This window comes from Castor canadensis, chromosome 10 (assembly GCF_047511655.1).
Source record: "Castor canadensis chromosome 10, mCasCan1.hap1v2, whole genome shotgun sequence".
In the NCBI taxonomy this organism is placed as follows: Eukaryota; Metazoa; Chordata; class Mammalia; order Rodentia; family Castoridae; genus Castor; species Castor canadensis.
In genome coordinates this window covers 132490551-132508121 of record NC_133395.1, presented here as the reverse complement: position 1 = coordinate 132508121, position 17571 = coordinate 132490551, and the positions used below count along the sequence as shown (strand labels likewise).

At 36.4% G+C, this 17571-nt stretch overlaps 1 protein-coding gene across 9 annotated transcripts in view; it reads right to left on the bottom strand.

The window, feature by feature from the left end:
• Chl1 (cell adhesion molecule L1 like) overlaps positions 1-17571 on the bottom strand; it is a 190511-nt gene that overhangs the window by 34146 nt on the left and 138794 nt on the right. For all 9 annotated transcript variants that reach the window (XM_074044257.1, XM_074044261.1, XM_074044255.1 and 6 more), the window contains 5 exons: positions 17244-17364; positions 13080-13264; positions 6319-6450; positions 826-966; positions 393-504 (listed from right to left, as the gene is read on the bottom strand). In XM_074044257.1, the coding sequence (XP_073900358.1) occupies positions 393-504; positions 826-966; positions 6319-6450; positions 13080-13264; positions 17244-17364 (691 nt within the window). The remainder of the gene's footprint in view (positions 1-392; positions 505-825; positions 967-6318; positions 6451-13079; positions 13265-17243; positions 17365-17571) is intronic.

Genomic DNA, 17571 nt, shown 5'->3' with positions numbered 1-17571 from the left:
CAAAGGGAATATTGGTAAATTTTTAAACATATGTATTTGGAATTAAACTCAGGTTAATTATTTAGATAATCCTGAAATGACAATAGTAAAGTAAAGTATGACCTTGGATAAGCCCATGATGAAAACAAAACCTATCTTTAAAGTTGTCACTTCACTTCTTTGGTTTTCTTTATGAACACAAATGGCTCTCTATATTTTCCCATGTGAGAAGATCCTAGAAAACTAACCAATAGTTTCAAGAGATGCAAGTAATTGAGTTTGTTCCTTTATTTCTCAGAGGCATTGGCTCCATGCAACAATATGGACACATTGCAGTCCATCAAATGATGGATGAAGAAACAAGACAAAATCTACCCCAGCCATGCTTCTAAGAAAACAGCATACCAGCTTACCAGGTCACTATTGCCTCAGGTGAAGCAAAGAACTCACAATGCAGGAAAGCACTGTACCCAACCACAGTAGCATAATTTTCTTCATCTTTAGTTTGTATCAATGGAAGAACATCTATTTGAAAATAATAAGATGACTTTAAATCTTCTTTTAAGTACAATGTACAGGTTACATTTTTCTATGTCATTGCCATGTTAAGAAGAGTGGAAGACTATTACAGTACATATTCTTGAATTAGAGAAGTATTCAAATTCAATACATTTTGAAAGTGTAATTTCAGTATGAAGGCTAATGCCAGCATACAAGGAGAAAGATGGCTTGATTTTTTTCCCCCAAAGCTTTATGTGTCAAGAATTCATCTGGTACCTGTGACTATGACCCTGACCATTTTCTCTCAGAAAACAACAGGTTAAGTCTGCTCTCTAGTACACTCACCCAAAACATCTATATTAGCATTGGCCAGAATGGTTCCATGGACATTGGAAGCTTCACACTGGTACACAGCAGTATGATTCGGCTGTAGGTTGGTGAAACTGATTTCTTGGGGGAAGACTACATCATCCTCAAATGGATGATCTAAAGGAGATGAAAGAATGTCACTATGATAAAGATTAGGACATAAAATATTTATGCACCATTTATTAAATGTGTCACACAGCATTTATATTTTAAGATCCAGTTTAGGGTAAATAAAAGTTCACTGAAGCCATGTTCTTAGGTTTTCTTACAATCAACCCTAGTTTTTCTTTTCAGACTCTTGCATTTTCAACCTTCCTTCAAAGAAATACTTACTGTGAAAATAGCTGTTCATCTACAATTTACTGCCTCTCCATATTCCTGTTTACGCTAAGACTCCATATGATCTGTTTGGCACTCAAGGCCTCCTAAGAACTGACTCTCACTTATTCTTCAGAATAAGGTCCAGATTATACCCAGCACAAATCACATAGTCAGCACATTGTGACTTCAGTAATCCATAAATATTGGCCCCTGCCTTTGACCCCTCTATTTCTGTTTCGCTTTTCTGCCCTTCTGCAAATTTCTGACGCACATTATTCATTTCATGTGCCTTGATTAACCGTTTGACCACTTCAGGTTGTGGCTCATGTACTTTACTTTCCCAGTAAGATTACACCCTTCTTGAAGCTGTGGCCAGGTCTACAACTTTTTTGGCAATAAAACCTACCCACTCCTGATTCTAGAACTAACTTTTGGAAATAAGAATATCTAACATTTCTGGTGCATTTATTAAATGCCAAAGAGCTCCACTGGATGTGGCCCATGCATTATTACTTCAGCTCTGCTCAGAACTCTTGCTGGATCAGCATTTAGGTGATCATTTTAGAAGTTAGTTTCAGAGAAGACGAATGACACATCCCACAGCTTTTGGCAACATTTCTAGCTCCAAATCCCGAGCCTTTTCTATGACACTACAAAATGAAGTAGAAAGAAAAACTTACTGCCTAGAAATGTTGAGAGAAGGTTAAAGATGTAAAAAGTTTTACTTTAAAGGGTAAGAGTGACACTTGAAATGTTTTCTCATTGTGTTTCCATTATGCAAAATAGTAAGTGCATTAAATTTGGGGTTATAGAAAACACTCAATCTTACATATTTTTAAAAGGCTTTTTTCTTATACATCCTTTTCTCTCTGGGAGTAATAGCTGAATACATTTTTTTTTTTACTTGACTGCAGCAGCACCTGTCCCTGTGGTTGTGCAATATGTCCCTGGCTCCTGAAGAGCTGCTCTCACAGAGCAGGCCGTCAGTAAATACTTGTTGAAATTGCTGAAAAATTACATTAGGTTGCACTTTATTTATGAAAGGCCACCATTTGTAGGCAGAAAATAGTCCCTGAAAGATGACCATGTTCCCATTCTCAGAGTTTGTGAATGTTACTTTACATGGACAAAAGAACATTGTAGATGTGATTAAAGTTAAAGATTTCGCAATGGATTAATTATCCTGGGTTATTCTGGTAGTCTCCATGTAATTACACTGCTTTTTAAAATTAAAAAATCTTTCCTAGCTATGACCACAGGGAAGCATGAGAAAATAGACAGATGCAATGTTGGTGGCTTCAAAGATGGGGGAAGAGAGACATGGACCAAGGTATTCGAGCAGCCAAAAGAAGATAGGAAGGAACACAGCTATACTGACACCTTGATTTTAGCCCAGTAAAACTCATGGGAGACTTCTAACCTACAGAATTGTACAGTAATAAATTTGTACTGTTTATAGTCTCTGGTAATTTGTTACAGCAACATTAGAAAGCTAAAATAATCCACTGGAATGATTTATCATTGATCTTTGAATTAGCAAGATGAGCACATTTTCCAAGTTTTTAAAGGCAGAACTCTTAAAAAATACTGCAAGGTCTATATCTCTGATTTCACTCTCCACTCATATATCCTCATTCAGATTTCTAAGCCTTGCAGAGCTAATCTTTTCTTCCCCTGCAGTTCTTCTGGTCCCACTTGCAGCTCTCAATCAACACAGCATGGTAAAAAAAGAAATGAGACTAGGGCCTCATGTTTGAGGTGAAAAACAACTAAACATTACTTAAACCCATCATCTGGGAACGGACATGGGAATTGCACAATATGCCACATAATGACAAAAGAAAATCAGAGTCCTGAAGTACACAAAAACCAAGAGTTACATAATATCAACCAAAACTCTAGTCTTGCCATAACCCAGGAACTTTTTTGTGTGTGTCAATTTTGTCTTTTGTCAAATCTATGGGAAATAACATGAAATGGTGGGACAGACTTGTCTTCTTGACTTCACTTACTTCTGAGTTCCATCTCTAGTAAGTTTAATTGGCTTGTGTTTCCACGCAAGTAATATAACCTCTGTGGGCCTCAGTTGCTACATCTGAAAACTGGAGAACAATGAAATCTACTTTTTCATGGTAGCTGTATGTCTCAGAAATACTGGATGCCAAACATGATAAAGGATAGGCCTATAATCAATGACAGTTGTTGGAGACCAGGCATGAACCCTGGACTGGGAAATAATAGAGCTTGCACAGCCTCTCCATAGTAGGAGCTTGCAAAGCTTCTCCTACCATATTTTTCCCAGCACCTGGTGTCTTGAGCTCTGTTCCTACATCTCCTTGAAGAAAACAACCTGCTGTGTCTGCATACCAGCCTCCTAATGCAAAACTAGATAAGTACCAGAGCTATTTGGAGACTCCCTGATGCCAGATTAATCAATACCTTAGATAAGGTGTCCTGCGTGCCTTGATGATTCCAGAACTGATGTGTCGTAACTAAGCTTCATTAGCCTTAGGAAAATTAGCCCACCAAACCTCATTCCTTTCACCTTGTATCAAAGAATTATTGAAGCTTGATTTTTACCTGAGTCTTTTCCTTGTACTGACCTGTAAAACAAACACTCTGGCTCAGGTAGCACTCACGTTCCCCACCAGGAATGTGCAGCCCTCCCAATCCCACTTTTCTGTTTTATGTCTGTATGTCTGTGTGTGTCCTTTTATTTCTCATTACCTGCTGCTCTTAGTCGGGTTCACTCAGTATACCCACGCAGGTTGCAGGCAGACAGTATTCATTTTGGTTTAATTTTGAAATGAGACGAAGGATTTAATTCCTAAATCCATAAAATCAAAGAGATTTCAAATTCTTTAGTGCACTGTCATTTACATCCTAAATTGTGAGTGCTTGAGACCGCTTTTCAGGACAGCAAGGACAGCTGTAGCTAAGAGCAGTGGCAAGAACACTGAATTTGGGTTCCAAAGGTGTGGTTGTGGTTCCAAGTCTGCCATTATTCAGCTGTACTACCTTGCATAGGATAGCCACACCCTTCTCAACAAACCTGTCGGGTTTATTTTGGGAATAAATGTTGAATGCAACCACTAGTATGACCAGTCTAGTCCAAAGTCCCCATAATCTTTCAGACAATCCCTACTGGAGTCATCCACTTAAAGTCTATTCAGAAGCTTTGTTAAGACATAAGTCATATAACATCACTCTTCTGCTCAAAATCCTTGAAGAGTTGCCTTGATAAAACTCCAAGTCACCATTTGAGTTTTACCTTTTCCTATGCTCTGGTCCTTTTACCTCTTGGTTGATCTCATCACCCAGTGCATTTCCTTTCTCACTCTCTAGACTTTGGCCACATTGGTCTTTTTCCTCCACAAGCCACAATCACTGGGTAGATTTTACACTCACTGACCTCTCCACCCCAAAAGCACTTTCACAGATATTAAAGGACTCACTTCCTCACCTTCTTCAGGACTCTACTCAAAGGTAAATTACCACAGGGGATTAACGATTATAATCATAAAACAATACAGAAACCCTACATCCCAAACCTTTCACACTTGACCCCTTATACAGCAATTTTGTTAGTGCACAATGTAGTAAATGCCAGCGCTTGTCTACTGAGTATCTCTACACTACGATATCGGATCCAGTAGAACAGACATTCTATGTTTTTCACTGCTGTGGTCCAAGCAATGAGCCCAGTGTCCGGCATATAGGAGGTGCTCAATATATATTATTGCATGAATGAACTGTTGAATACAAATAATCATACCTCCTTTATAATGTTCTTTTTGTAATTTGTGAATGCCTTTCATAAACAAGCAAATATCAATCAAATATTAAATTAGAATCTGCATTTTAGCATCTAACTTTCTTATAAATAAAATTTATTTCCATTTTCCTTTATCTAACCCTAAACCTCATTTTTTTTACATTTTTTATTCTGTTCCTTAAAGAGAAGAGGAAAAGGTCTCATATTTGAAGATAGCAATAATTAAAGACTAAGGCTTCCTGAGTACTTGTCACGTGAAAGCAAGAGCAATTAGCAATACTTTACAGTTGTTGCTCTAGTGGCAGAGCCAGTACAAAGCATTCTCTGAATGGTTTTTCATTTAACCCATATAACCAACCCACCTCTCACTGTGCTTTTCATATCCTTTTAACAGAAGAGGAAACAGGTTTTAAAAGGGTAAGTAATATCTCCAGTCACACAGCAAGTAAATGGCAGGGCCGGCATGCAAACACAGAGTTTATAAATGACCACAATGCACTGGATGAATCACTACCCTAGGTGGTTGACTATATTTATCTCACTCAGTCACAATCAACTACCATCATTTCCATTTTTCAGTTTAAGAGCTTAAGTTTGGAAAATTCAGCAAATACTCATTGCCATACAATAGAAGGACACACAACCTAGACAGGACCTATGACCATTTGACATGTCATACGTCTAATATTGTATCTTCTCTCAATGGACCTGATTAACTGAGTTATAAAATATAAGTTCAAACTGAGAGTTTCTAGATTTTAAGCTCTATCAAGCAAGGTGCTCAGTTCTGGCCCATCCCAGTCTTTCCATGTTTATACATCTGGACGGCTCAAGGCTGACCGGGGTAGTGGGAATTGGTTGAAAACGAACATGGATCTGAGCACATTGTGACAGGTCAGGCTTGGCATGTCTCCTGTCCATAAGGATTTTTCAGGCCATGGAGACAAATGTGACCAAGGATGTCCAGAGCAGGGGCCAAGCCCAGAATAGGGGTCACTGGTGCCTGGGTATAAGAGATGTCCTGACTTCCAAACTATGTCCTCAACCTCTTGAGGACATATCTGTTTCTTCTGGGGGAGAGGAACAGTTGTCTTTCCTCCTTGAATGCATCCTCTTTCTCATTCAATTGGGTTTTTTAAACTTAATTTTATATGCAATTGAAATAATGACTTAACTGTATTACATTATTTATGGCTCTTCCATGAGTGTCACATTCCAACAATCTAATTGATTAGAAAGAGACACTTTCTAATTTCCTAGTCAGATATGTTCTGGTAATTCAGCCACTTCCCAATTGTACTTTACACACACCCGGGGTGTCTGACAATTCCCTATCCTCCCAACCACTGCCCTCTGCATTGCATTACACTTACTGTCAACTGGAGAGCCATTGACTCTCCACTTGATTGTAGGTTGAGGTTCTCCTTCAGCCTCACATAACAAGATCCCATTGCTCCCTGTGCTGTACACACCACTCTGAGGTTTCTTTTTCCAGCGCGGAGGCTCTGGAAGCAAAGTGAAAAGCTTATCAACAAAATTATCTACACCAAAAGATCCAAAAATGTTAAGTTCTGCACTTCTACTAAGCACCAGCAGAGGGCAGGCACCACAAAGTATTTCACAGTAGCTCTTTTTGCAAAATTTGCAAGCAAGATGGGTGGTATTTTTGTGCAGTATGACCTGTGGTGTGTGTGTGAGTGTGTGTGTGTGTGTGTGTGTGTGTGTGTCTTATTAGTGCCGACTCTAATCATGTTCAATAAATCAACATACTAAAACAGTCATACCACCACTTTAGCTACACAAGTATATATTTCACTAGCAAAAAATGAGAGAGGAATAGCAGATGGTAAATTCATCTAGTGCTGGATACAGCTTATCTTCAGGCTGAAGCATGTCGTCTGAGAAAGGCTGATATTTGAGTATTTGAGGAATATATTTAAGAACTTTTTAAACAGAAGCAATTAAAAATTTCAACACTACATTTCTTTTCCTTTTCCCTCACTCTTTCTCTCTCTCTCTCTTTTTTTTTTTCCTGGCAGTACTAGGGTTTGAACACATTGTGTTACACCCCTTGAGCCAAGTCCCTTTACCCCTTGTTTGCTTTTAGTTATTTCTCACGTTCTTGCCTGGGTTCTGGCCTTAGATCATATTCATCCTACATATGCCTCCACAGTAGCTGGGATTACAGGTGTGACCACCATACCCATCCCTCAACACTGCATTTCTTGATTAATGACTTTATCTATAGCTATTTATCTAACTAATCAATATGGAAACTATGACTTGCTAGAAATTTTCTTCTTATAAAGGAGCAGGGAGACAAGCTGAAAAGCAACATTTGACTTTTTACTCTCAAAACAATGGAGTAAAACATATATATATATTTAAATCACATGCAAATTTCTATGCTCCAATCTTCCAATAATATAATTCTAAGTGGTATTTCAAAACAAAATGAGACATTTTTCTTTAGTTCAAACATTACTGTCATGTTTTGTCACCTTAAGAATATTGTTATGTCAACAGTGAATAAAAGATTTAAATTAAAGTGTGGATGGTATGAATGATTTGATTTCAGAGAAAATTGCATAAAACATGCAGGTAGTAATTCCCATCAAATCTTGCTTGGTTATTTCCCCTAAGATGTTTTAGATTTCAGTTTTTATTTAAAAATGAAACTCTTTAAAGATATAGGTATGCATAAACTGAAAATTATCTTTTAATGTTTTTAAGGAAAAGAAGACAAAAGGGATTACGTAAAAGCAAAATACCTATAAATTCACTAGGAGAAACAAAATTATACAAATAACTCTGTCAAGTTCAAACTTGTGCAAAAGAAATGCACTTGTAGTTATTCCACAGGGTGTCGACTTAATTATTAAAGTCCCAGTTAAATATCTGTATTCATAATATATAAATCTGGATATCCTGAGTTAATGCAAAATTCAGTAGTCTAAATTATAAACCATGGATCACTTTCAGGTGGTGTGTGTTTCTGTTTTACTTTACAGCTTTTATTTTCCTTTTAGATTTTGATTCTGCAATAAAATTTAACAGTTGTAAATGTGAGGGAAAAGCTCTGTGAACATGAAATTTTTCTTGCATCACAGAAAACTATGACTACTGCTTTAAGAGCATGAAAAAATAAAAATCATGGTATTTTTCTAAGTATTCCTATGTAATAAAACTAAGATTTCTATTTGCATTCCCATCCTACAAATTTCATTAGTGTCTTAAAGTATATGTTGAGATGATCTTTTGCTGTTAGGGTAGACAGAAGTTATAAGCTATCATCTCTTCTTGTACTTTCACCTTACAAAAAGAGGAATGAACACTGGAGAAGTCATTGAATGTAACAAGGGTCATCAATGAAGAAAACATCCCTACATCCTGCTCCTGCCACTCCATGCATCTGTGGACAGAGGCTATGAGGAAGCAACACTGAGTCTCAAAGCCATGTGGTTAGTTTCTAGCTCACTGCTATCTTATAAATCTAGACCAAATAATTCAATTTACCAACTCTCTCCTTGTACTTCAAATCCAGGCTCCCCAAATGTCTATGAACAGACAGGAAATTTCAAGCATTCAATAAGGATCATGACTGAATTTAACCTTAGGCCTTCTTCATAGATTTGACAAATGATTGGAAATTCACATCTGTGCTTCTCTTGCAAAGTAAGCTAGTGCTGTGAGAGGCCGACTTCTCTATGCAATCTGAGAGACTTCAAGCCTGTCTTTTCACTGCCCTCACTTCCAGTCCACTCTAATTATTGACTTCAGTGGTTGAATATTCACTAGTTCAACCACTGAAGTCAATAGAGTTCTTAGACTAAGATTCCTGTGTCTCCTCTGCTTGTTACAGTGTCTAGCACACAACAGATACATGTAGAATACTTTTCAGGAGCAACAAAAAGATCAATTCCCAATGGCTCCAGTGAAAAAGATAGGGAAAAACAAAGCACCTTGGGTCGGAAAGAACCATGGCCTTCTAGTCATTCACTTCCTTATAACTGCATGTATTTATTGAACATATTAGCTAATGTTACTTAGCTCACTAAAGAAACCATAGTGTGCCTGGAGACATTAGATTTGAAATGAGAAATTTGGGTGGTTGGGGTACAGGCCAGAGGCAAGCAGGGACAAAGAACAAGCAGATGTTTTCCAAAGCTCAGAGTACACAAGTGGATATGAGGTAAGAACTAGTTGAGAGGATGAAAAAAACAAAGAAAAACAAAAAAACAGACTCAAGAGAGAGGAAAGGATGGTTAAAATTGAAGATGCTGGAGGAAAAATCATCAAATCACATTCTTTTATCTATTATTGTAAAATATACAGTACTGATAAAAATTACTTATCTTAAAACTTTACCCATTTGATCACTATTTTAAACAAAAGAGCTAGGGGCACAGCTCAAGTGGTAGAACACTTCTCTAGCAAACACAATACCACAAGATAAAAATTAGTACTGCAGTTCAAAAATTAAAAGAGAGAGAGAGAAGAAACAGAAGGTAAAAGGAGAGAAACTTGGTGAAAACAAAAATTAGACTATAAATATAGTTTATGCTGCTGAAAATGGAGATACAAATGTCTGAACATTGACAATATTGTATGCAAACTAACAAGCAAACTCTATCATTAGAACAAATACTGTACACTTGGAAATTTGGTACTTATCAAACACATAACACAGTTGGTATTTTAAAGTAAAACTCATCACAGATTCTCATTAAATATTTATATTCTAATAAGTCAAATTGTTGGATTCATCAAAAGTTGTATTTAATTGTAACTTTTAAGAATAGATTTCTTAGTTGCAAATGAAATTTTCTTCAGGATATGAGTACAACCCATTTTGGAATATATATATACATAAATAATTTACTAATCAATAATTTCTATTACATTTCTAAAATTCAAAAACCTTAAATGATTCAAAATTTGGCAACATGAAAGTTTTGGTAGGAGCTTATATTTAAAAAATCAGAAATGTGATCACAATCATATTTTTAATTTTGGATTTAGCATATTTCAAGTGTAATTCTAACAAATCTCTTTTTACTGTATGTGTAATTCTTTATACCATGTATACAAAGAAAGTATAGTTATGCTGAGTTAAGTCATGGGGATGGTTTTGCTTATACATAAACATAGGATTTGAATTTTAGTTTGATTTCATATTCACAGTGTCATAGCTTAAACTATAAGCTCATAGAATTTGAGTTTCATATTTGGGAAGAAATATTGCAAACAGAAAAAATATAATATAAGCTGTGCTCTCCTGTAAGCACAAAGGATATCTTCAGAATGGACTAGAGTTTCAAAACATACACTAGCATTGCTCTTCTCCCATAGGGATAGTCCTTATTATTTAATTTTGATTTCTAAGTGAGGGGAAAAATAAGGAAAGAGAAGGATTTAGGGATAAAGAGAAGATAATTAAGTAAAAGTGAACTCTTCCATCCATTCAGATGACAAATGAAGATTATATTTACTGCTTTTACTGCTTTTTACTTTAAGAAAAAAAAGACTTCTTGAACATAATTTGTTTTTCACATGCACTTTTAAGCCATTCAACTGAGGGTACATCTAGTAGTTTGTAACTAACAGAAATGATTAAATGTTCCTCATAAAAACATTATTTACATCTCTACAGTGCTAATAGCAGTTTTATGCATAGTGAGAATAATTTGTTCAGGAAACATATATTCTTTTGGTGTCCTATAGTCAATAGTTTAAATTGCATAATTAATTTTATATCTGATGATTTTTTGCAACCCTTGCAATTCTTTTGAATGCTTCAGTCCTAACAGTCAAGAAAACTATGGCCAGATTGTTAAAATATTCAGCTATCATAACAATGTTCCAGCCATCTGGAAGGATTTCTACTAGTCAGCAACTTGGAATAGTAGCAGTTAACAATTCGACATGACTGGTTCATGTGTCCATACACATGTGCTGGAGAAGGGACACAGGGTTATGGGAAAATATCCCTGTTGTATGATGTAGCCAAATTACAAAGAAGTGTCAAATGATGACTAAAATTATAGATAAAATAAATCCCTTAAATTCTTCCTCTCTGAGTTTTGTGAATAATTTATTGTCAGAGGAATATATTACTGCTGCAGATGTGGTTGTTAATGCACAATATAAGAGACTATACAGGTTTTGCTTTTATTGAACAAGTGAAAATAAAATTCTCATCTTTGGCTTTCTACTTTTCCTACCTTAATGAATCATACTCACTGTGAGGAGTTTGAAAACAGTGCTATTCTGAAAGGGGCATGACTAAGTCAATTATGGTAACATTTACTTGTGAGTGGAATTTATGTCTGAGTCTTTTTTCCCCATTAATTAAAACATCAGGCCATTACTTCAGTGTTCATTGCGCAAACTGAAGCTTTAAGAGGTGAACTTTATTGGACTATTAATGGAGCCCTGGAGCACTAGCTCACTAAAAGATAGCCTGGGAAAGACAATTTCTTTCAATGGTTAAGTCTACGCACACACTAAATAAGTACAAATGCAGTAATCATTCCATTAATCTAATCAATACAGTCAACTAAGCTACAGATAGAAGACCTTAGCGTGATCAGTCCCATAGAAAATAGTATGCATCAATCAAGTTCACAGAAGGACCAGATAACCTTTGCTTATACAGGGCAGGCATGACCCCAATATTTACATTTTGTGGCTTCTCCTTTATTAAGGTCATCATTGCCTACCTATTTCTAGAAATACAACAAATGATGGTAAAACCTTACTTGATCAAAAAGTTTGCATTTATAGTGAGAAGATGAATATAAGGTGTTTTTGTACTTTTTGAAATGGAATTAATATTTATATCATAAGTCTGTTTTTTGCCCATAAGTAACATGTTGAATATTATCTAAGCCCAAGATATGGACTTAAAAATGTTAAAGATAGGATGAAGCTAAAGCAATCTGATTCTCATTTCTTTGCTGAAAAAATTGAAGTATAGAAAGGTGAAGAAGAATGAAATGTTGTCATTCGTTGGTAAATGGATGGAATTGGAGAACATCATTCTGAGTGAGGTTAGCCTGGCCCAAAAGACCAAAAATCGTATGTTCTCCCTCATATGTGGACATTAGATCAAGGGCAAACACAACAAGGGGATTGGACTTTGAGCACATGATAAAAGCGAGAGCACACAAGGGAGGGGTGAGGATAGGTAAGACACCTAAGAAGTTAACTAGCATTTGTTGCCCTTAAAGCAGAGAAGCTAAAGCAGATACCTTAAAAGCAACTGAGGCCAATAGGAAAAGGGGACTAGGAACTAGAGAAAAGGTTAGATCAAAAAGAATTAACCTAGAAGGTAACACACACCCACAGGAAATTAATGTGAGTCAACTCCCTGTATAGCTATCCTTATCTCAACCAGCAAAAACCCTTGCTCCTTCCTATTATTGCTTATACTTTCTCTACAACAAAATTAGAAATAAGGGCAAAATAGTTTCTGCTGGGTATTGAGGGGGTTGGGGGGAGAGGGAGGGGGCGGAGTGGGTGGTAAGGGAGGGGGTGGGGGCAGGGGGGAGAAATGACCCAAGCCTTGTATGCACATATGAATAATAAAAAAAAAAAAAAGAAAAAATGTAGAAAAAGGAATAAAAAAAAAAAAGAAAGGTGAAATAAAGTGATCAGGACATAGCAAGCTGGTGGCAAGTTTAGGGAGCAAAGTCCAAATTTTCTTCTACTCTCCTTGTAATAAGGTCTGCCATTGAAATGCTGATTTTCTGATGAGTGAATATTATGCAGTGTCATACATATATTAAGATAAAAATCATTGCAATAAAACAATATAGGAGAGTAGGGTTAATCACTACTTAAATAATTTTAACACATAACCTGCACAGGCAAAGGTCCACGTATGAAATGAGTTGTTGGGGTTTTTTTGTGAGGTACTGGGGCTTGAACTCAGGTCCTTCACCTTAAGCAACTCTGCCAGTCCTTTTTTGTGAAGGTTTTTTCAAGATAGGATTTTGTGAACTATTTTGCCTGGCTTCAAACCACGATCTCTTGATCTCTGGCTCCTGAATAGCTAAGATCACAGGCATGAGCCACCAGCACCCAGCAAATGAGTTTTTTAAGTAGAAAGAAACCATCATAGGGAACATACCTTCTACTATGACATGAAAATCATGACTGACTATTCCTAAGGAATTTTGGGCTGTGCAGCGATAATTTCCTTTGTCCTGGAAGGAGATGTTCTCTATCTTCAAAGTCTTGCCATAATTTTCTTTTGTTTCTCTTCCCTTTGGCAAATCACCACCCAATTTGTTCCATTCAACCTGTGGAGTTGGTCTGCAATAAATAAATAAGCAAATATATAAGTAAATATTAAAAATAAAGAAACCATGAAGACTCATCCTTTAACAGGTTGTTTTAACATAACTGAATTATATCAGCTTTATCCACTGGAAAGGCTGACTATGGTAAGATGAGGTAAGGATAGATCTGTATACCACCAACCATGGTGAACAGGGTAGGAGTAGGTATCTTTCATCATAAGCTCCTTTAATAGGCTACTTCCTGGAAATCCTCTGAACTGTCTATGAAGCAGTCTAACTACATATACATGCTGAATAAATGTGGCTGAAGGATGAATAATTGGAGTCCATAGAAGTAATATTACAAGATACTTCTCAAGTGTGAAAACATTCCCAGTGGGTAACTTGAGAGGGTCAGAAATAACAGCCCTGGCCAATGGGCAACAGTGGGAAACCATGATTTCCCTTTAATGAAGATGGCATTAGAGGACATTGTTCAGATATGAAGCCAATTGCATTGGCTGGATGGAGAAATAGCCCCTTCGTTCTAGGGCTAGTTGGAGTCTGCAGTACAAATATTTCTGTCCAGATAGCTTTCCACTGTGTGGGGAAGAGGAAAGGAGGAAGAACCAAGTTTCCCTAGCTTGGAGATTTGGAAAGATTAACTCACCCAATCAAAGCAAAGAAGGAAGCAAAACCAAAGTGTGAAATTGCCACATACCTGCACAAATATTGTTCTCCACCTTATAATGAAGGAAAAGAGGAGTGGGAGTCACACTGACTGATCTTAAGAAAAACCCCTTCTCATAAAACCCAGAGCAGAGAAGTGATACACTTTGTGACTCAGGTCGTTTTAAAATTGTGTGGAAAGAATTTGCAGCTGATTGTATATGATAGAGGACTTGCTTTTTCTGCTCTTCCTCCATGGGCTACATGAATGAATGGAAGAAACTTAATTTTGCTATTTTTTTTAATATTGCTTTTTCTCCCTCACCATAGTACTTTTTACTACTAATAGCTGTACAGTACTGAATATGTCCCAAAGGTGGGCATTATTTTCATCAGGTTAGCAGTAAGAAATCTGACGCTCCAAAAAGCTAATTAATTTCTTTAAGGTCACTGGGACAATAAATAACATAATAGAACTTAAATTTTTCTAACTCTAAACCTGTGTTTTCTATTAGATTCATGTTTTTCATAGGAGTCTACATCTTTCTTAATCTTTATTTTTAGAACATATGCTTGTGACCAAACTACTCATTTGCTACCAGCTAATCATTAAATAATGACCTCAAGTTGTGTCAATTGTCTCAAATGGTGAAAAAAGCTCAATCATTATGCAATAAAATATTAGAGAATAAATAACATAATATAACTTAAATTTGTCTGACTCTAAATCTGTATTTTTTTGTGTTTTCTATTACATTCATGTTTTTCATAGGAATCTACGTCTTTCTTAATCTTTATTTTTTAGAACAAATGCTTGTGACCAAACTACTCATTTGCTACTAGTTAATCATTAAATAATGACCTCAAGTTGTGTCATTTATCTCAAATAGTGAAAAAAGCTAATCATTACGCAACAAAATATTACAGGTAAAGATGAAGGCTCTTTAACTACAAGCTTGTGTTCTTTTCCTCTTCTTTTAGACCTCAAGTGATTAGCAGCCTTACAGACCTGGAATAACTGCCCTACTATGTGACCAGGCTTAGCACACTGCTTTCTTCTTTAGGAAACCGTGGTTAGGATCAGCTCTGCACGTTTGAGAGTACATTAGCTGTTGACTTTCTGAACAACCATCGAACAGAATGCAAAACCCATGTCTCTTAAGTGCTTGCTTTTTTACTCCATCTGTTAAAATGGTGATCAGCCAAGTTACAAGCTGCTCTGGACCTTGGTTCTTCCCAGACAAGTTTTTCAGGAGTCCATGCCTTAGCAGTACAAGCTTCTCACTTTCTACAAAATGTTTTTTTTTTTATTCCCAGTCCTTGAGACTGACAATATTCTAATACTTTTCACTTTAAAGAATCAAATAAAATGATTTAAGTATCAGATGAGCATGACATTTTATCTAGGGGTGGGTTGATAACACTTCAAGAATTTCTATTCTTGCCAATTTTTGCTTTCCCTTTTTTTAGGGAACATTTACTAACAGCATTTGGATAATGATGGTTTGAGGGAAAATATATTGCTCAATACTTTATTATACACAAATTTGTACTATCTCATTAATGTTTGCTCAAGCTCTTATCTGCCCAACTTTTATTTTTCTTATAATATAGTATCTTGAAATAGGATGATACCTAACTTAAATTCTCACAGGGTGTAAGTGTGAATTATTAAATGAATGACTCTTTTTACTGACAATAGAACCTGAGGGTATGAACTCCTTTCTTTCCTAATGAGATTCAAAATATCATGTAACTATTCCCAATTTCCACCTTACTCACAGAATCTAGACTCTCAACCTCTCAATATGGGTATCTATTTGAAAGCTTTACTGTTTTAATTAATGTTATCAACATTTTCATTATAACTAAGCATTTACTGAAATATCTACTTTATGCAAACCACTATAAGTAAGAAGAAACCGCCTCAGGGGAAACCTCTCATGACAGCATATCAGGAATCTTCATATGTCAAAGATGACATATATCGATGTTCATTTTCTTTTTATATAGTGCTTCATGACACTTCAATTTCTAAAATGCACATGACAGCTTTTTTATTATTTGATGACAATCTGTCCTGTTGTCGTCCAATTCGGAAAGTAAATAATAGCATTTGTAGGAAATAAGAAGAAAAAATTACTGAGAGGTTTGCCTTACCCAAACAGTCAACCTAGAAGAGTAAGGAACCCTAAAGGAATTTAACTTCTACCATATAAATGCACATGAATGCAACCAACAGAGTGGGTGATTACCATCAATGTTTCATACTGAACGTGAAGGCTTTGATTTTCTAAAATAAAACAGAACCCAAAATTCCCGATCAGAGGTCATGTCCTGGCACATTTAAATAGTTTGTCACTTTACATTAGCAATTTAAGGCAATAAGCAACCTGGATATTTTTGCTGGATAGAAAAAGAAATTTGCAAAGTATAGGAGTTGTGAAACCATTAAAATCTTCTCCTTTTCTTCATAATCTAATTTAAGATTAGTTATTATGAATATTATGAATATGAACTTTAAATTTGCAAATTCTATTCTATTAAACAGACTGCTCAAAACCCAACAATGAGTCAAATGAATAAACTCAGATGCTGGGGAAATGAAATGCCCTTTTCCTTGGCATTCCTATTGGTGTCCCTAATAATAGAGACAGACATAGAGACAGACTGTTACTTTCAGAGGCATAGTGACAAAAGCAGGTGACCTACTATCATCAAACACTAAGTAAGACAGTCTTAGTTACACAGACTTACAGTGGTTACTTATCAAGCATAAGCTGCAAGAGGAGACCACGGGAGGATCCTGAGGGCTTTGTGGAGGGCTTGGAAAAGAATATTGCTTTTTCAGGTGTGAGGAAAATTCAGTGAAACTCTCATAAATGCCATGGTCTAGACCTGCTGGTGTGCAAAGACAACAGCACAAAATAAAGAAAATTGGGAAATTAAAAGGGAGCACAGCTAGTACCACAGCAAACAGGAGTGGAATAGGATAAGAAGAGAGAGAGAGAGAAATCTGGCACCAATAGAAATGGGCTAAGAAGGAATACACTGAAACTCTTGAGAATTAGAATTCACTATTGATGCAGGGAAGGTGAACACTGTCCTTGGTCCTGACATTCACAAAATCAGACAGGAAGAGTTCATTAGAAGTCAATTTCAGTCATAGCCTGAAGTCTGTGAGTGAAGTGCAAAGTTTCTTTCTCTCAAAATACCAATAACAGGCTTTACTTTTTAGAAAAAGAAAGAAATTTAACCAAGCGTATACAGTATTTTCTGAAGTTTTGCTTCACTCTTTACAAAACTGGATGGAAAAAGTCCGAAGCAGGAGTCACATTACTCACAGGCCCTCAGCAAAGCACTCCAGCAGCAGGGTGTCCCCTTTGAGGACGGTCACTGCAGACTCACTCCCTCTCTCAGGAGGAGGCAACAGCAGTCTGGGTTTCCTTTGCTTGATTGAATTTGCTACAAAGAGAAAGGAACGTCAGGGATTTTTCAAGCTAAGAGTCAATATTCTGGGTCACTATGTCTTCCTTAAAACATGAATTTGTGTAAAGGGAAGTAAGTGCGTGTGTGTGTGTGTGTGTACCTACATGTGTGTATTTTCACATTTCAGTGTACTTCCATTTAAATAGACTGCTATCTTCCATCTGACTCAGGCTTCAGGCTGTC